The sequence below is a fragment of the Xylocopa sonorina genome, chromosome 1, assembly GCF_050948175.1.
Source record: "Xylocopa sonorina isolate GNS202 chromosome 1, iyXylSono1_principal, whole genome shotgun sequence".
Classification (NCBI taxonomy): Eukaryota; Metazoa; Arthropoda; class Insecta; order Hymenoptera; family Apidae; genus Xylocopa; species Xylocopa sonorina.
The window spans coordinates 20,657,533-20,676,074 of NC_135193.1; the positions used below are offsets into that span (position 1 = coordinate 20,657,533).

At 32.8% G+C, this 18,542-nt stretch overlaps 5 protein-coding genes across 5 annotated transcripts; 2 read left to right on the top strand and 3 right to left on the bottom strand.

Moving 5' to 3' along the window:
* Positions 1–686: 686 nt before the first annotated feature.
* On the bottom strand, positions 687–2,412 carry LOC143429699 (uncharacterized). The gene has a single exon (XM_076905423.1). It carries the CDS (start codon positions 2,373–2,375, stop codon positions 687–689), a length of 1,689 nt encoding a protein of 562 aa, XP_076761538.1. The 5' UTR covers positions 2,376–2,412.
* Positions 2,413–3,434: 1,022 nt separating this feature from the next.
* LOC143427953 (CDAN1-interacting nuclease 1) lies at positions 3,435–6,414 on the top strand. The gene is made up of 8 exons (XM_076902487.1): positions 3,435–3,640; positions 3,723–3,827; positions 3,908–4,038; positions 4,125–4,204; positions 4,277–4,326; positions 4,394–4,801; positions 6,218–6,314; positions 6,396–6,414. The coding sequence occupies exons 1-6, from the start codon at positions 3,543–3,545 to the stop codon at positions 4,776–4,778; spliced, it is 849 nt and encodes a 282-aa protein (XP_076758602.1). The 5' UTR covers positions 3,435–3,542; the 3' UTR covers positions 4,779–4,801; positions 6,218–6,314; positions 6,396–6,414.
* Positions 6,415–8,540: 2,126 nt separating this feature from the next.
* Positions 8,541–10,159, bottom strand: LOC143427946 (protein FAM50 homolog). Its single transcript, XM_076902475.1, has 4 exons — positions 9,439–10,159; positions 9,188–9,342; positions 8,991–9,103; positions 8,541–8,909 (listed from the first exon to the last, which is right to left on the bottom strand). The coding sequence occupies exons 1-4, from the start codon at positions 10,091–10,093 to the stop codon at positions 8,789–8,791; spliced, it is 1,044 nt and encodes a 347-aa protein (XP_076758590.1). The 5' UTR covers positions 10,094–10,159; the 3' UTR covers positions 8,541–8,788.
* Positions 10,160–10,791: 632 nt separating this feature from the next.
* Positions 10,792–13,047, top strand: LOC143426553 (uncharacterized). The gene is made up of 8 exons (XM_076900127.1): positions 10,792–11,080; positions 11,155–11,371; positions 11,446–11,593; positions 11,653–11,767; positions 11,857–11,910; positions 12,020–12,178; positions 12,449–12,573; positions 12,641–13,047. The coding sequence occupies exons 1-8, from the start codon at positions 10,984–10,986 to the stop codon at positions 12,812–12,814; spliced, it is 1,089 nt and encodes a 362-aa protein (XP_076756242.1). The 5' UTR covers positions 10,792–10,983; the 3' UTR covers positions 12,815–13,047.
* Positions 13,048–13,316: 269 nt separating this feature from the next.
* On the bottom strand, positions 13,317–18,211 carry Spn-e (tudor domain containing 9 protein spindle E). The gene is made up of 9 exons (XM_076894812.1): positions 18,029–18,211; positions 17,675–17,972; positions 17,120–17,577; positions 16,667–17,036; positions 16,432–16,598; positions 15,184–16,362; positions 13,985–15,118; positions 13,573–13,907; positions 13,317–13,493 (listed from the first exon to the last, which is right to left on the bottom strand). Exons 1-9 carry the CDS (start codon positions 18,209–18,211, stop codon positions 13,355–13,357), a joined length of 4,263 nt encoding a protein of 1,420 aa, XP_076750927.1. The 3' UTR covers positions 13,317–13,354.
* Between the last annotated feature and the right edge of the window lie 331 nt (positions 18,212–18,542).

Below are 18,542 nucleotides of genomic sequence, written 5' to 3' on the forward strand. Positions count from 1 at the left end.
ACATTAATAATAATGCTCTATAAATGTTTTTAAGAGCTGTTTTAATCATGTTTGAATGACGCCATTTTTGGCGCGATTTCTGATAGCTTTAAGTAGTCGTAACCCGCATATAGTCAGACATCGTTAAATCTGATTTGATAATAGTAATTTATTTAATTAATGTAATCGAGTTGTCTCTGTAGGAATCTTGATTCCATAAAGCTAAAGTAATAGATCTTTTTAATGTTACGAATTTATTACTGCTAATATTGGAAAGTTTGCTTGTTCTGTACAATCCAGTAGTAATAAGTAGCAATGCGTGATACATTAAATTATGGTATATAAGTGAAATAAAATTATTATAATAAAAATTTACGAAACGGTTCGATATTCATTCTAATTTCCTATGCTTAATTAAGGCACAACACTGGTACATGTTAGAATACACATTAGAACCAAATAAATATGTTTAAACATCAACATCAAATATATTTACAATATTTTAATACAAAGATGATACATTTAAATATATAGTACTAATTTCTGAAGAATATTTTGGAGACTATTAAGAATACTAGAATTTGAATTTTTATATAGCGTTCATCAAAATCACAAAAATATGTGAATAAGCACAGTAGTTGGTAAATAAAAAAACATAGTACATTTGAAGATAATTTCATCGACTCGTATAATCAAAGAATAATGTATCACCTTTTCACAGACGTTTTTACTGTAACTTGCGATGGGACAATGATTGTCTGTTTATTTGTTTGATGTAACTTTCGTTTTGCTTCTAGCCTCAACTTGGCTTCTAATCGCTTTCGTTCTATTTCTTCAGGAGTACAACGCATAGGCTGAAATTCTTTCACTTCTCTTGTGCTACATAAATTGCTAGTTGATTTGTATTTCACGATACAATTTCCTTCTTTTTCTTCTAATCTGTTAAGTGTATGTGTATTTCCCAAACCATTAATTAATGAAGAATGATTGTTTTTAGTTGAATTTTGACCACTTGTTGCAGGAAATGTAGTACTTACTGATGGCTTAACTGAATTTAATGAAGTTGTGACATTAGTACGTGAATGAAAATTTCTATGACAAAAGGATTGATCTGATAAACTCTTTGATTTAAAGAATTTCTTATTTTCTGAATCACTTTTATTGGGAAAAGAGTTTAATACTATTTCTTTATCAGTTACAGGTTTCACTAAATTATTTGTAATAAGCCTAGAATTTCCACAATTGCTAGATCTACTATTATGAGCTGTTGATTTTGAAAAAGAACTATTTGATATCTTCTTATCATTTATTGTACTAGGAACAGCTTGTTTGCGAACATTCTTAGAATGATTTGTATGGTTTAAATTTGAAGAACAAAAATCATATTCCGATAGTTTGTCGTCTTCCATAAAAGTTGCTAAACAATCATCAAAAGAATCATCTGGAAAGTCTGAAATGTCTTGTAACGATTGCTTTGTATCTGTTAGATCTATAACATTATCATTAAAAAGCTTTGAATACGAAGGCAAAACATTAACAATTGAGTTTGTTTTAAGTGAATTATTTGAATATGTTCTTAAATGCCCGCTTGTATTGGTTGAAGAAGTTTTAGAGATATTAGAACTTTTTGATGATTGGTTCGAATTAACTGATGTTAACAAATTGAACTCTCTTTCCGATATAGAAGATGATTCTTTTTCCTCGCTTAGTGTAGACAACTCCATTATATCGTTTCTCTTGGTTGAACATAAATTCAACTTTTCTTCAATTTCTTGACTACATTTCACCATTGAATCATCAATTGAATCATCAAATAAATCTTCATAATTTGCATCTTTCTCGTCATTACTATTAACAGTAATAGAATCTACTTTTGATTTGTAATTATTAACAACAACTTCTTCATTATTCGATTCTATCATCAATTTATTCTCATCTTCACACACTGAATCGATTTCATTCTTGACAGCACGATTGTTACAATTCTGTTGTATACTCTTCATCTTTTCATCCAAAGCTTTCAACATAGCTGAAAACTTTCCGATACTTTCTATATTTTCCATTTTCACTTGTTTTCTTTTAAGTGGCTTTTGTAATAAAGGGGAATTTGAGCTTCGTTTTTTTTGCAACTGCTTGGTTCGCTTTGGTGTTTCATTATTAATATTTGTCATTTTAGGTTTCTCATTTGAATTCTTATTATTAGTAACTTGCCAGTCCCAACCAATTTCGTTACCGCCTTCCTGTGTCAACATCGAAATAGGACTACACCGATAATCTAACTCGGGTGAATCTTCCATCTCAATTAGAGAATCCCTTTTTTGAAGTGGTGTACTATGGCCAGAAACAAGTACATCATAAGAATGGTGAAGAGAATCATTTTCTATATCTGTCTTCATGATCTTTTGGGCTACAACATAAAGTTTGTGTCGATCAATGCTTCAGTACGCATAAACTTGAGCATTTGCAATCTGATAAAACATTCTTTTCACTTATTTAAAATAGTAACCTAAAATGTTACTGCTAAGAATTAACCATGTTTATTTTATTTCTCGCTACACAGATGAAAATCACTGCTTTTAATGCTACAATAGAACTCGCGCACAAAACTAAATCTGTACTTAAATAAATTATTAATTACCTTCTTCGACATTGTCAACCACAGGCTTTTCTGGCTGCGTAGTGAATTTCTTTATCGATATCTTACTTTTACTCATAATTACAAAAAAACTAATATATAAAATTAATCGCTGAATAAATTCTACTCAAATACTAAATGTAAATAAGCTTATATTTCCCTGCACACAACGACAATTCCATCCTAGTCCAGTGTGAAGACTATTTAATTCTTCCAGTTTGAAGTTTTTCCAGATAAAAACAAATACTCTGCACGTACAACGAAGAGAATTCACCAGAAACGAAAGAAAGCAACGAAACTAGAAATTCCTTATAATTATTCTACTGTTATTCTCGTACAAAGTGAAAGTAGCCCTTAGTTGATCCTCCAACCTCTACGTTTATGTATATGTAACTCCACGGAATCTCATCGATACAAAAACGGCATGATACTTACAAAAGTTTAGACCGGCGACTACTACTACTTTTAAATCGAATCATTTTGCGCTGAATCGGTATATACCTTGCCTTTGATACCAACCGCTAAATATAAGAATTGCGCAATACAATTGCACAAATCCACACCGTTTCACATTGAAAAATACCTATGATAACAAGAAAATTATCCTCTGTTTACGGTAACAAGAAAAAGTGTTTACTTACCGATGTCTACGTTTCTGGCAACGTTTCAGAGAGGGCGATGCAACGTACGATTGCAGCAGTGGTAATGCGATTAATCCATGTGAATTCTCGCGAGCGCGAGTTCCGTCTTAAGTGGATAATTTTGTACGCGCCTATAGTTAGCCGACTAACTGTTGACCGATGCATCGGTTGTTGACATTTCTAGAACGGCGTTAACGAAAACTATAAACAACTTTTCCGTCGAAATCATGAGAGAAATTAATTGAAAGAATTAAATCATCAGACTTGGGAAAAGATAACAGTAAAAGATGAAGTTAGAATTGTACAATGATATAGTAATGACAATTCGAAAATTTCGAGGCTTGTCGAAGGATTGTAAAGAGGTGCTGAAGGAGAAGTATAGCGAGTAAGATTACTTTGGCCGAAACTAATCGTAATACAATTACTCGTTAAAATGTAAAGGATATTTATTCTCGTTGTATTTTCAGCATTCCAGTAAATACACTAAGCAGTATATTATCTCTGGAAATACAGCATAAAATGAAAGTAAATCACAGTAAGTTGTTTGGTAACAACAAGAACTACTACGATACGTAAGCATACTCTAGATTAGTTTCATCTTCTGAATCAAAGAATCAATATTATTAATGTTATTAAACAATTTTAATGATAGCTATATAGAAGCGGTACAGAATGGAGAACCTGTTGGAATCTTATTGAAAATGGCGAAAGATATTGGCGCGGCACCTGCACTGTTAGCGAGAAATGTCCTTGAGAAACACTGTGGAAAGGACGAGTCTAATGGTAATTTGTATATAATAATATAAAGTATTACAGTACAACAATATAAAGTTGTTCTTGAAAATTCTAAAGAATAAATATACTTTCAGTTTCTCGAACTGAAGTTACAAAGTTATTTAAGGATACCACATTGATACAGGACAAGGATCTTGCATATGAAGTGTATTTGGTAATAATTTAATTGATAATTGTTTTACTTATAAAATACTTGTTTCATTAGTAAATGCATAATATTTTGCAGTGCATACTGTACGATAATCTGTATGGACCTATAGCAGATGCTGTCGGAGCGTACGTATCCTTAAACAAAATATACAACACCTCGATGGTACATGGTCTTTACACATTAAACTTTCAGTTCTGTAGGTCAAGAGTATGAATTAACATTACAAAACTACTTGGCAGAGCGGAATCTTGCATTTCTTAACGAGGAGCAGTTAAGGTCAAGGGGATATGACAAAACTCCGGACTTTAAGCTTGAAGTGCCAATTGCAGTGAACGGCTTTGTGATCAATTGGATAGAGTCTAAAGCAAGATTTGGAAATACAGAAATACATCAGAAATATATCAAAGAACAATTTCTAAGCTATTGGAACAGATTTGGTCCAGGACTTGTAATTTACTGGTTTGGATTTCTAGATAATCTACGTGAACCTAGCGAGAGGAGATTTATTATTATGGATCACTTCCCACAAAAAATTACATACATGGACCCTACTTGTATTAAACCTACAATCGCATGATCATAACAAGCGCAAATTCGGAGGTATTATTTTGTAATTATATTGCTATTATGTGGTATACCATTCGTATACCATAAGGACGGATGTTAAACATAAAACAGTACTTTTGTTTACGTATATATTAGCCGTTGATATTTTGAAATCATTTTTGCGAGGAAGTGGGCGTCCTATTTTCCTTCCTTCCTTTTTAACTAAATTACGGGTAAAAGCATTTGGTGATAGTAGGAAAGCACATGGTCTATCGCGCAAGCGAGCTAATACGTTTATTTATATATCGAGCTGTGTCTGGTCATAGGCGCCGCTACTGTCGCGATTTCAAAGCCAGTATGCAGTGTCTCGTACAGCTTTCAAGTACCTACTAATATAGCACAACCAGAAATACGAAAAAAGAAACGTGCGAACGCTTTGTTCTCGGGAATCAATTTGTAACACAAGTAACACGTACGAAGACGTCACGTGCACCGTGCGATAAACACAACGCAATAGTGAGCTCGATAATGTCCTACAAGCACACATTTGAAAATTAATAAATATTAATTGAGCAAACTAAATCTACAAGAATGCAGCCCGATAACACCTGTCGCTATTGAGAGCTGTTGCATAATCGTGAATTACACAGGAAATCACCGCGTAAATTTCATCCTTTTCCGCGGTATTTGACACCAGGAAGCGTGAAAACGGGAAGATCGAGGTAATATTTTCAGACTCCGCGAATCGATCATTTAAATAATCAAGTTTGTACAAAAAAAAGTTAATAAAAAAATTGATAGATTAAAAAATGTATATTTACAAACAGACTATAGATAATCTGTGCAAATTTACACTTGAACATGCACTTTATATTCATTGAATAAATTTGAATACTAAAATTATGAGAGGAATATTCTTAATGTTAACATCACTGGAGATAAGTAAATAAATAAAAAGTATTAATGACAGTTCAATATGAAGTTAGTATCTATGACCTTGAATCGCAATAACATTGATAAGTTATCAAAAAGGACGCTTCCGTGTTAAATTCGAAATCATTGCGATTTTCAGTGACCATAAATTCAAACATCACTCGCGTTTACTGTGCACATGCAGCCTTGACCTATTTCATCTTCGTTCCAGATTTTCCTAGTTCAAGGACGCGCCTGATACGTATATACATTTAAATCAATCAGTCCGTCGCAAGAAATTTTTTTTATTTCGTAATGGCAATCGAGACCAAGCGTTATACAATTTTTTACTCATTTGATGAAGCAGAAAAAAAACAACGCTGTTTATTGTGTGCATACCGAAAAAGTCATTTATCATGCCTCATTTAATCCCTTCGAACCGACCTTTTAATCATCGATGGTATTTTCGATGCTAAATATATTCATCAACCCCTATACCATATTCGCATACACCAAACTACGGAATTATTTATTTATATAGCGTCGTGTTATATTTAGTAATAGGATGGCTAACAAAACAACGAGCAATCCAAAGTCGCAGGAACAGTCAACGAAAACCGTGATACAGTCTCAACTTGCCAGAATCAAAAAGGAGGTGAAGTAAAGTTAACGATTAATTAATGAACGTAACGAGACGGTGGTTAATTAAATGATTTGAATTTGAACATCTTCGCAGGAGGAGGAAGAGCTATGGATATCAGGGGAGGAATTATACACGGAAGGGAGCAGCGACGAAGAAGAATGCAAGGCTCAATCACGATCGCATCATAAAATTAATAGCAATCAATCGCTGTCCACCTTCTCGGCTAGCCACAATATCGAGCGACGAAATCCTTCACCTGTTTCCGATGCGACCAAAATCAGATTGAAGCAGTCCATCAATACCTCCAAGGACAGCATTGATACTGAAAATCAATTTGCATCCGAATGTGTACCAGAATTTGATGAAACTTCGTCCGAATATTTAAATCGTACATTACCAATGGAATGTCCGAGAAGAGATCGTCTTCCCGTTGTAGAGTCGTCCGCGAGTTCAATCACAAAAGACCCCTCCGTCTTTTCAGCCGAAGAAGAACAAACGGAAGAAGTTGCGTTCTCATGGAAAGCAAAAAGAGGTAGTTTTATGTTACCTAATCGGAGTAATGATACTAAGGAAGAAACGAACAAATGCTGACACATTGGTGAGAGTGTATTATCATTGTCGCATTCTTACCGGAGAGCTTGATGGTTTGAAAATGATAATTGCGCGCACCCGCAACCACTTCCCATCGTATTACGTGTACTTACGTAAACTATATTTAGTTTGAAATTATTCTTTACATTATTCCATTTGACTCTCTTTTTGCTGCACATACCCACTTTTTGCTTTTATTCGACAGCTTTTCATTATGTATACGTGTACAATTTTGATAGAAAAAATTGTTCTTAATTAGAGTTATTGTATAACATTGAGGAATTTTTCGACGATGAATGGAAAGACGATACTGATACATCAGATATCGATACGGATAATGAATGCATACAAAAAGAAATTCTAGAAATGAATAATCTTGATGATCTTATATGTGCAATAAACGATAAAGTAAAGGTAAAATTGTTTCTTGCCATAAGTTGAGAACAACTTGTTCATATTACGGTAAATGGTACTACAGAAAGCGATCGAAGAGACTTTATATTTTCAATATGAAAATCGAAAGCGGCTCGAAAATATTTTAGCGTCGAATCCACCCGAATCCGGCAAATTAGCTGAGAATACACGACAATTTTTTTACTTGTGCCCAAAATATTCGACGCTTAATCAAGGTATGACAATAAAAATATCAAATAAAGAAACTTTGATAATTATTAATGAATAAAAACATTATTATCGAATATTTAAAATAATATATATTTTAAATATATACATATATATATACACATTATATTTATATTTCTATAATCACTAAAAAATGTGTCTTGTTATACATATTTCAAAAAATTGCAAAAATAGAATTTCATAAGAATATTGAGGAATTGAGCATATCAATCGAAACAAATGATTCTAAGCAGCGTATAATTCAAAATGGAAATCATATAAATCTTTTAAATCTCGGCGGTGAAGTAAGCTACTATATCAATAATCGTACTTTATGAAAATTAAAGTTTCAGTAATATATCTTGATTTTTATTTCCTACCGAGAAGAATAAATGGAAGTTTATTGATAATACCGAGAATGTAAATATCGCAACGCCAGATTATGATAACAATCCATATATCCTGAATACAGAAATAAAAGAAATGCTATTAGAAGTAGAGAAGAAAGTAAGTTAGTGGCGCGATGCATATCATAAATATTTTTTTAATCGAAAAACTATTTTAAACAGAAAAACAATAGATTTTTCAGAAAAATTTACAGGACGATGAAGTACAAACTTCTAAAAAACTAGATAGTGAATCTGATACAAGTGGTACAATTCCAATTGACACTGTGTTAACAGTAAAAAAAATTTGAAGAATGTTTATAATGCTGTTGTAGATGAAATGATAAAAGAAGCTTAAATCATAGATGCACTGATAATTATAAATGTTGCTGAAGATAAATTAGACACGCGAAATAGATAATTTTTTTTTAATTTGCATAATTGACTCCATATCTTTCTCATTACAACTTATTTAAGAAAGAGTACTGAATGTAAGACAATGTTATTATGTTTATGAATAAAATTAATTTGGATTATTATAAGCTTAAAATATATTATTTACACTTATGAAGTATCTTTTTAGAAAATAGTTTTATGAAATTTTTTTGCATTACTCAAAATATACAAAATAAACAATATTCGCACACCCTCACACTCCTCATATACACATTATACTTTACGTAATTCCTATCTTTGCTATATAATTAAGAAAACAGAATATTATAAATTCTAATTGACTATATAATTATATATATTAGTTTCTGCATATGTAATACTCGTAACAACATTGAAATTGCTCTGAAAGAACAATTTTCTCTTATTGAACACAATATGTGTAATGCATAACTAATTGTTTGTACAATTATTTTCTATATTATTTATTTTTCATTAAATTTTATCTTTTTTTCTATTTTTATCCGATACTGTATATTTATCATAACTTTTTGTTGGGTCAAAAGGTTCCCACCTGCTAGCAGGAAATATATGTTTATTTCTTTCGTACCAAGATCTGAAATCATATATATATTTAATACTTTACAGGAAAACATATATAAGAGTATGGAAACATTTATGTTAAAGTCTTTCATACCTAAGTAAAACTTTTCCAGCATGAGATTCTTCTGTTTCAACGGAAGCATCATGCATAACACGAATGTCATCGTGAACGTCAAACGTAAAAAGTGGTCCACTCTTTCCACGTGCCTAAAATAAAGATCAATGAGCAATTTTTAATCTTATAACAGAATTTTATATAAAGTACAATGTCTTTTGAAATATTAAATTCACCTTTGTTACGATAAAATCATAGAATGTATAGTGATGTGGCAAGATCAGATCTTCCTTGACGTACATTAACTGATCAGCCATGACTGTTTTAAGTTCACTGAACTCGCGTCTTAATACTTCTAGACACCTTTGGAGAAGCTGATAGATGGAATTACCTAATAACAGTGGGAACTAATAACAATTAGTATAAAATTATTCTTCCAACAAAGTAGAAAAATATAATATAACTATGATAATTATTAAACCTATACCTTTTTTCATAATAACACTTCTTCTGTGCCCAGAACCATCCCAATAACTGAAAGTGATTTCAATCTCTTCTTCTTTCAATGCATTTTGTTTTTTAGCCCACTCTTGCCTTAATTCCTCCCTCAATCTATTTTCTTCCTCTTCTCTTTCTCTATCTGGCAGAAAACTTGTATCCACATCTGGATTTTTCTTTATCTTTTTTATCACCGGTTCGCCATCATCATCATCTTTTATTTTCTCAGATTTTGATTCTACCTCCTCTTCGGAAAGCTCTCCCTCGTCTTCATCTAAATTAAAGGACAAAGCTTGGATTTGTTTTTTCTGTTTATTTTTCTCAGCTTGCTTGGCCGCAAGAGCCCTCTCTTTCTCTTGTTCCTTCTCACGTTCCTTTTGCGCCAATTTCCTTTCACGTTCTTTTACTATATTTTCCTGTTTTGCTTTCATCTCGTTTAAAGTGACCAAACCGATAGTAGATGTTTTTAATTGCTGCTCGACAGCATTATAATGAGTTGCAAACTTATTTTCTATGTTATGAATCTTTAGGTCATCCTCTATCTTCTTTTTCCTCAGTTCTATTTCTTGTTGTGCGATTTCTCTCTTCTTCATCAGCTGCATCGCTCTGCCAGCTTCGCTGGCTGCTCCCTTGTAGTGTGCCATCCTCTTTTCTTGCTGTCTTACTGTCTTACAAGTATATTTCTCTTCAAAATCTTAAAACTTCTTACAATTACAATGTGCTGCAAACAAAAAAATACAATATGATATATATTTTTTTTATACTATCACCGTTAACTTTTAGTGAAAACCTTATTCGGATTAAAAAATTAATGTAAAAAAATATTTCATAGCGCAAACATGCCTGAACGATTTCATTCAGTAAAGAAGCAAAAGTACAAAATCATAACACTCCATAAATGTTCCCAAAATGTTTTATTTGGAGCACAGATAAAACATATGAAGGTAGGATTAACTCGATATACTTTTCGTTACGTGCTAGAGCCCTCTTCAATCCTCTCGAACATTTACTAACATATTTAAACTCTTTCGCATTATATTACATTCTCAGAAATTGTGATTCTATAATAAAATTACTTAACCGTACGCATAAGAAAGGAAAATATAAATAATTCATTAAACAAAAAGATAATAAGTCCTTAGATCCTTACCAAACAGGTTCTGAATGGAATATACTAGAGTGGAATCGAATGAGGTAGATCCCTACGTTTTGTTAGAAATAGCCGCATGGTGCGGTAGTTGATCTAAGAGACAACGATATTCCGGGCGTGAATGCTCGTTTCCTTTCTGACAAGAACATTTTATTGGAATCAAAATGTTAGGTTAGATTAACTTTCAGATTGGTGACAAAGTAACGCGGAAATCTCATACACTCTTATGCCTATGATATATGTTATTTGTGAGCAATTATTTGTATTGTCTGTAATCATGTATAAAAGAAATTTATTTTGACACACAGTCACGGTAATGAATTATCCATACACCGTGTATACCGGATTTATATCGTTTTAAGATTAAGGGAATATTAATGAAAAATGCCAGCTGCAATCATGGGTCCCCCTCAACGTAGTGAACAAATGTGGCAAGCATTAAAAACCCACATAACAAGGGAAAGACAGCGCAAGAAACAAGGTAATCTTTTTTTGTCAAAAATCGTACCAGGAAATTTACCTTTGTACTAATTGTTTGCAATCGTAAATGCATAGAACAAGAGGCAGACGCGGAAGAGGAACGACAAAGAAAAGAACGAGAACGTCAACAGAAGCAAGATGTGATGACCTTGGGAGAAACTAGAGAACAGATATCGAATCTGGAAAATGAACTATCTCAATTGAAAGATGAAAAACACCAATTGTTTCTGCAATTGAAGAAGGTTTTGAATGAAGACGATAACAGGAGGAGGCAGTTAATCAGAGAGAATAGGTCCGTAAAATTTCCATTTAAAATATAAGATATGTATTAACAGTACATTACAATCGAGTATTTTTGTTCTACAGTGTATGCTCCGAAGTTTTAACAGCAGTAGGATATCCTGTAGCAGGTCCTAGAGTAGTTCATCCGCAATTGTTTCTTCCATTGCCAAGAAGCAGTAGTCCTCTTTATAAAGTAATCATTGATGCGCCGCCACATAATTTCCTGCCAACTGTGAGTAGAACCTACTTATACAGAAAAGAATAAATTACTTAGCAGATTTTTTCACTTAGGGACCGTTAAGGAGAATGCATAGTCCTTCACCGCCGCCCACAGCTTCTCCATATCATGCTGGTTATGGATACAAACCAACTCCGTCAATGCCAAGTTATAATCCTCCACCTTCCAGTAAGTATACCAAATATAACAAATAATGTTGTACTATGGATGTAAAGAAAAGGGGTACAAAATCTAGATGTTTGCACTTGCCCTTACAGAATCCGAGGAAGCAGCTAGGAGGTCTGGTGATTCCCGAGCTGTTCTATGGAATAGTGAGTGAAGAAACGGTTTTTAGTTTCCATGAACTTTTTTTGAAAAATTGTTGGTAATTCTTTCTACGTTTCTCATTATTAACTGTGTTACTTTGCACTTTTTTTTCAGAAAATAATCAGTATTCCGCCTCGAATTTCTATTCAGCTCCTACCGGTCAAAGTGTTTACAGTTATTCAGCGCCAACCTCACAACAGTCACGAGAACCGGAACCAGCTAAATCTGTGTATCTTTCCAGCAATAAAGCAACACTATCAACGCATCAAACAGGTACATTGAAATTTATAAATTATACAAATTGATTTAAAATTGCAGGCTTTAAAGCATAAAGGTGCTGCATACTACAGATAAAAAGTTAGTAAATACTTATTTTCCTCTAGTTTTTTCTCTAGATTAATCTTTCTCTAGATTAAAATTACTATCATATTGCATTCATTTATTTAAACAATTAATTTTGAGAAAGATGTTACAGAACTCCATCCTTTGAAGTCTTCAATTGCACAGATTAAAAAAAATCTTTATAATGTTTTCATTTATTAGCGTATGTTACAAATTTGCATTCGTTGGACCATAAAGGTGCCTATGCAGAAGATAAGTTTTATTTGAGACCAGGTAGTCATGTTACTGTTCATGGCGGAGCCATTCCAATCCAGCAGCCACCACAGGTACGTTTTTGTTATAAAAATTACGACATTTATATGACATTATTTCTACAATCAACTTAATGAACAGGGTGCAAAGACTGGTGGAATTACATCAGGATATCCAGTGAGAGCACCACAACCACCGCCTGCTCCATATCCGCCACCACCACCGGGTACTTATGTTAGTGCCTCTGGTGCTAACGTTCCCGGACGATTGTTGTATACTCAACCTGGCGCGCGTTATCTCCAGAGAGAAATTTAAAATATTGCTTTACCATTGCGTAAATCGAGGTATCTAATTGCATTACTTGTTTCACACAATTTTCACTATATATAATGATATTGAAAAACATTTGGAGATATTTATCAATCTCGCATAGAAATTGTAAATAAATGTATTTTATATGCCATTAATTAAACGCATGTATTGCGTGTACGATGTATAAATATACAGGACATGTAGATATGTTTTGAATATTAGATTTAATACTTTTATTTATTTGTCTATATATTTCTTTTATTTTATCTTGGGCAGTATAATTTTCTTTAGAAAAAATAAAAAATATGATTGAATACACGAAAAACCGAGTATCAGTAATAATTTTATAAAACTATAAAAACAACAAAATCAATATTTCGAAAATATTTAAACACAGATTTAAAACAAAAATATCCTATCATGATAAATGATAAGTCCAAACTAAGGATAATATGGTCTTAATTTCCTTAATTCGTCAATCGCATAAAGGAACATAGATATATAGTATATAATACCTAAAAACGTAATCTATCATGTCATAGTTTAAAGCTTAATCCCTCTTATTTCCTCATTTTGTCTATGTTGTATCGTGTACAAATGACTACGTAGATCAAATATATCGGTTAATACCACTGAACATAATTTACAAGGAATGTTGGTATTTTCACTTTTCCGTGGATCTCTAAAATATTAAAGAAGTAAGAACGTGAATTAGAATGAATTAACAATACTTAATATGCATTTCGATATGATGTACTTACGCAATCGTTAATTCTCGTAAATTTTTTACATGCTCTGTAATTTCTTGTAATTCGTCCGTATCTTCCAATTCCAATGCGTTATGCAATTTGTATATATTGTTCGTAATCATAGACAATTTACTAGGATGAAGTAACAATTTTTCATTGTATAAATTCCATTTATTGAAGTTACTAATTAATTCAGGGTTTTGTACTTTCCTTTCTTTCTCGATTAATTTTAACAGTGCAACTTTTATTCTGTTCTGACAAATAATAACTTCTTCAATGTTATTTGTCCTCTCTGAATGATGGTTAATTTGCATTCCAATATTCATCCATTGACGCAATCTGTTTATCTGATAAAAAAAAATAGATAAAAAGAAACAGATAAAATGTACTTAATAAAAATAAATGTTTTAAACGATGCACTTACATATTGTAAATCGTCTAAGGTAATTTCAACGTCAAAGGGAATTTCCATATCGTGCTCGGGAAACATACTTTTCTTAGTGACAGGATCAAATCCTAATCCACATAATGCGCCAGTGTAGTAATTCCCAAAACTATTGCGCCGTAATTCCATACATGGAGTAAAAATCAATGCCGTTAAAGCCATTAATCCAGGAATACGTGGCATTAATGTTGCATTATATAAAGTTAAATGGTTGCCGTATGCATTTTGAGAAACAGATCCTGCCACTAAAAACCGAGACGAATCCTCGGGGTCGGTGTCCAAAAGAACAGAATTTACCGAGCTTTTGGACAAATGTACTTTTTTATCCCTACCAGCAGTAACGACATGGCTTAATTCAACTTCTAACGGTGAGAATGGACCCCGTAATTGTACTGTTGTATGACATTCTTCATTCGCTGGTGGTTCCGGATAAACATCTGGTATGTACTCTTGACTATACTGCATTTTTTCATAATGCATACATTGTTCCTCGGACATATCAGACTGTTGCAATCTTAAATTATGATTAAAGCGCGAGAAGTAATCTTCCACCTTTTCTATAGCAAGTTTCTTTTCAAGAAGAACACTATTAATACTGATTTCTTCTTCCCCGTTTACATGCATCAATTCAACCGCAACAACGCTGTTAACAACGGAATAAATTTTACCGACAAGTTGGCCTGGTTTATTAATTAATGTCCAGAATAAGTCGCATGCAGCTTGTGACCAATCGTCGTGGAAAGTTTGTGCCACAGACGGTCGAATGTTTGCCAATCTGCATTCAAATGCTAGCGCAGGAATATGGGCTATTTCGTTATTAGGATCCAGACATCTCAAATCGTGCAATCGGCACTCGCTTGAGTAACCGTAATCGATGAAGTATACTTGTACCAATATTTCTGGTGTTGTTACGTGACCTTCGACTACAGCTCGAAAGTATGTTTTACAGTGATTTTGTTCGTATGGTGCAATAACAACTGTACCCGTTTCTGGAGGTGTTGTCAATTTCTCGGAGTGCAATCTAATTCTTGCAAGGGTTGATTCTACTTTACTTAATCTCTTCTTAAATATGGCACTATTTATATATGCCCAAAATTTACCAGGATTTTGTATCTGTAAACATAAGTTATTAATTGATTATACGCAAAACGTAAGATTATAACTGCACTGATACGTACATTTTGTATTGACAGAGCAATGCAAGTTATACGCAGACCTGGTAATTCAGGTCGAATTTTATTTTTTGCCAAATCTTCGGTGGTAAAAAAGACCTTCGTGTTTAAATTCATTTCTTCTGCTCGTTGAACTGCTATAACTTCATTTAAAATAGGTATCTCTATGGGAATATTACTTTGTCTCATTCTAATTGCTTTGTAAACGAAGGGAGATATGTTTCGTGACGCATTACTGCATTTCTTCCCAAATGCGTCGTCATTGAATTGAATATAAACACGAGAAGAAAAGTCGAAGGATACTCTTACTTCCTTAACAGTGGCTAGTAACTTCTTTTTAAAGATATCTTGAATCTTCTGAGCATATAAAAGTCCAGGTTGTTTCATAGGCCACCCTTGTAGGTATACTGTTTTTGCTGGATCTAAACCACCTAACAGTTTCACACAAGCGTAATCATCAACTTGCTGCTTACATTTAATAAAATAATTCGGATAAAATGCACCAGCAATTACAATTTTTAAAACAAACGGTCGCTCATTTTCTTTCCAAACAACTTTGTTAATCCCAGCGGTTTCCTCTATACCCATTTTTTCCAATCTATTAGTTAATTCTGTTACCAAAGCTTTAACCTCGCGTAACACTCTTATTTGTACAAAATTTCTCGATGCCCATTTCTTTTCCTCGATGTCGCTGTTTAATCGACGGTTAGCTTTCTCAGTAATCCATACCTTATATACATTCATAAAAGCTATACAGTCACTGGAAGAATTGGCAGCCCAACTAAGTTTAACATTATATGCTAACATTTTCTGTTGAAACGGATTATTGAACATATCCTTTACGCTTAGACTGGCGGCAATGATTATTGTATCTTTCAGAATGCTAAAGACATGACCTAACATTATTAACTTCGATAGACAAATGTTTATTGGAAGATTAGCCATAACTCGGCCAAGATCCGTTAATTCTCCGTCAAGAATTTGTATCTCGTTGTTCTTATTCAGCAATGCGCCTGCTTCTTTTAATAATAATATTGTCCTTTCCAAGTTTCCAAGATCAGGTGGATCAAGGGAGAGTGCAAGGATGGCCTTAGGTTCTCCCATGTCTAACAACTTTGTTTTTAAAACCAAATTTTCTAATGGAGCTCGTAATATCTCGGGCAGCACTTCTCGAGGTAACATACTCTGTAATTTTCATAAATATTTATCTCTCATGTCTACACTCAGATCTTTCAATATAATACATAAATTTACTTCGTAAAATTTTTTTGGCACCAATCTATATACTCTACCATCCATTACCCGACCCGTACGACCCGCACGTTGTTCGCAATTAACTTTACTGGCCCAGCTTAACTCTAAGCATTGGAAATTTGTCCTTGGATCGGTAACAAGTTGTTTTGTTAAACAGAAATCGATTACTGAAAATAATCCAAAATTAAACATTGCTTACTGCAACAAATTTTTTGTTGTAAACAAATAAACAAACCATATTTTACATCAGGTACTGTAATACTGCTTTCGGCGATATTTGTAGATAAAATAACACGACGATAACCATGGGGTGGTTTTATAAAAATTCGCTGTTGCTCTTCATTTGTAATTGACGAATGTAATATTACTATATCCCATTTTGCCTGTTTATATTTTGGTAGGGACAATAGATTATGTACTTCTTCGATCTCATTGATTCCTGGTAGAAATACAAGAATCACATGTCTTTCATAGATATTTGTTTCTGGATCATAATTTGCATCATCAGCTTTCATGTCAACATCATCCAAGACTTTTATAATATTAACGCAGAACTCCATCAGTCTTTTTGAAATGTTTGGATCAATAAAAGAAACTTCTGGTATCTATGATAAAATAAATATAATAATATAATCAATAAATATACTCGTTTATTATTATTCTTAATATTTATATAAAACATTTTTACCGGCCCGAGTGCAGCCATTTGGCAAAGATAATAAATGGCAATGTTAAAGAAAGGTTTCTTTGGAATGTCAATGATAGGTGCAGGAACAAGTTTATTTCCCACAGGAGACGAAAAATACTTAGCAAACCTTTCTACTTCAAATGTAGCAGACATTAAAATAACTTTGACTGAACATGAGTTTGTACGTAACAATTTCCTAACAACAAGTAAAAGAAAGTCCATGTTTTCATCCCTTTCGTGAACTTCATCAAGTATGACATGTGTGTAATCCAACATATTTTTGTTGTTTATCAATTTATGTAAAAGAACTCCTGTAGTACAGTATGTTAAACGTGTGTCTTTGCAAGTATGATTTATAAGACCCACATGGTACCCAACAAGAGTACCCAATGGCCATTCTCTTTCTTGACTAACACGTTTGGCAATACTCATTGCTGCAATTCTCCGAGGCTGAGTAACTATGAGATATATTCATATTATACACAAGGAAATATTGTTTTTTGCTTTTATACTCTTATTTTGTAATTAAACTGAATACTACTCCACATAAATTACCTATAATGTTACAGTGAAGCCTCTTCTTATAACAAGAGTCCAAAATAAATTGTGGTACTTGTGTAGTTTTCCCACAACCAGTTGGCCCTTGAATGACTACAACTGAATTAGTTTCAATCATAGACACTATCTGATCCTTCTTTGAGGTAACCACTAAATTAGGTTTATCATGGTAATTAAAATGATACGTCTTGTAAATATGTAAGGTTTCTTCATTTTGTAAATTTTGTTCAAGCCCAGTGCTTTGAGATACAGTTTCAAAGTTGTTCTGATCATTCGCAACACGATAGTTTGCAGACTAAAAATATAAGTTAAATAGAATCTCAAATAACATTCGAATAGATTGTATTTTACCTCCAAGAGTTCCTCTTCTTCTTTTTTCACATATTCCTCTACATACTCAGTCCCACTCATTGTACTATGTGTCTTTGTATTTAATTGTGCATCTAATAAAGACATATCTTTTGGTAAATTCTTTTGGCTCATTGGGCCAGCTAATATCTTTCGTTTAAAAGTAAATATATCCATGACATTCATTTTAAGTCGATAATGTCCCAAAATGGAAGATACTTAAATTTCAATTAAGCTAAAATGCAAAATTATTTCATTATAAAGTACAACTGTATAACTATGTTACTCATAGTACCTACTTCTTATACCCATCTAGCTTCTTTTACATTTCGTTTCTCTTTGCTACAAGAATTACAAAAAACGAATGTACATCACATATCAGTCATTAACTGCCCCGCTAAACAAAGCATAACAAAACCATGTGACCTTTATAAGAATGCTAGAACGTGTATACTGAAAAAATAGGATCGCTAAAAGTTCGCTAATTTTATTATTATCTTTCTTAATATTTTGCACA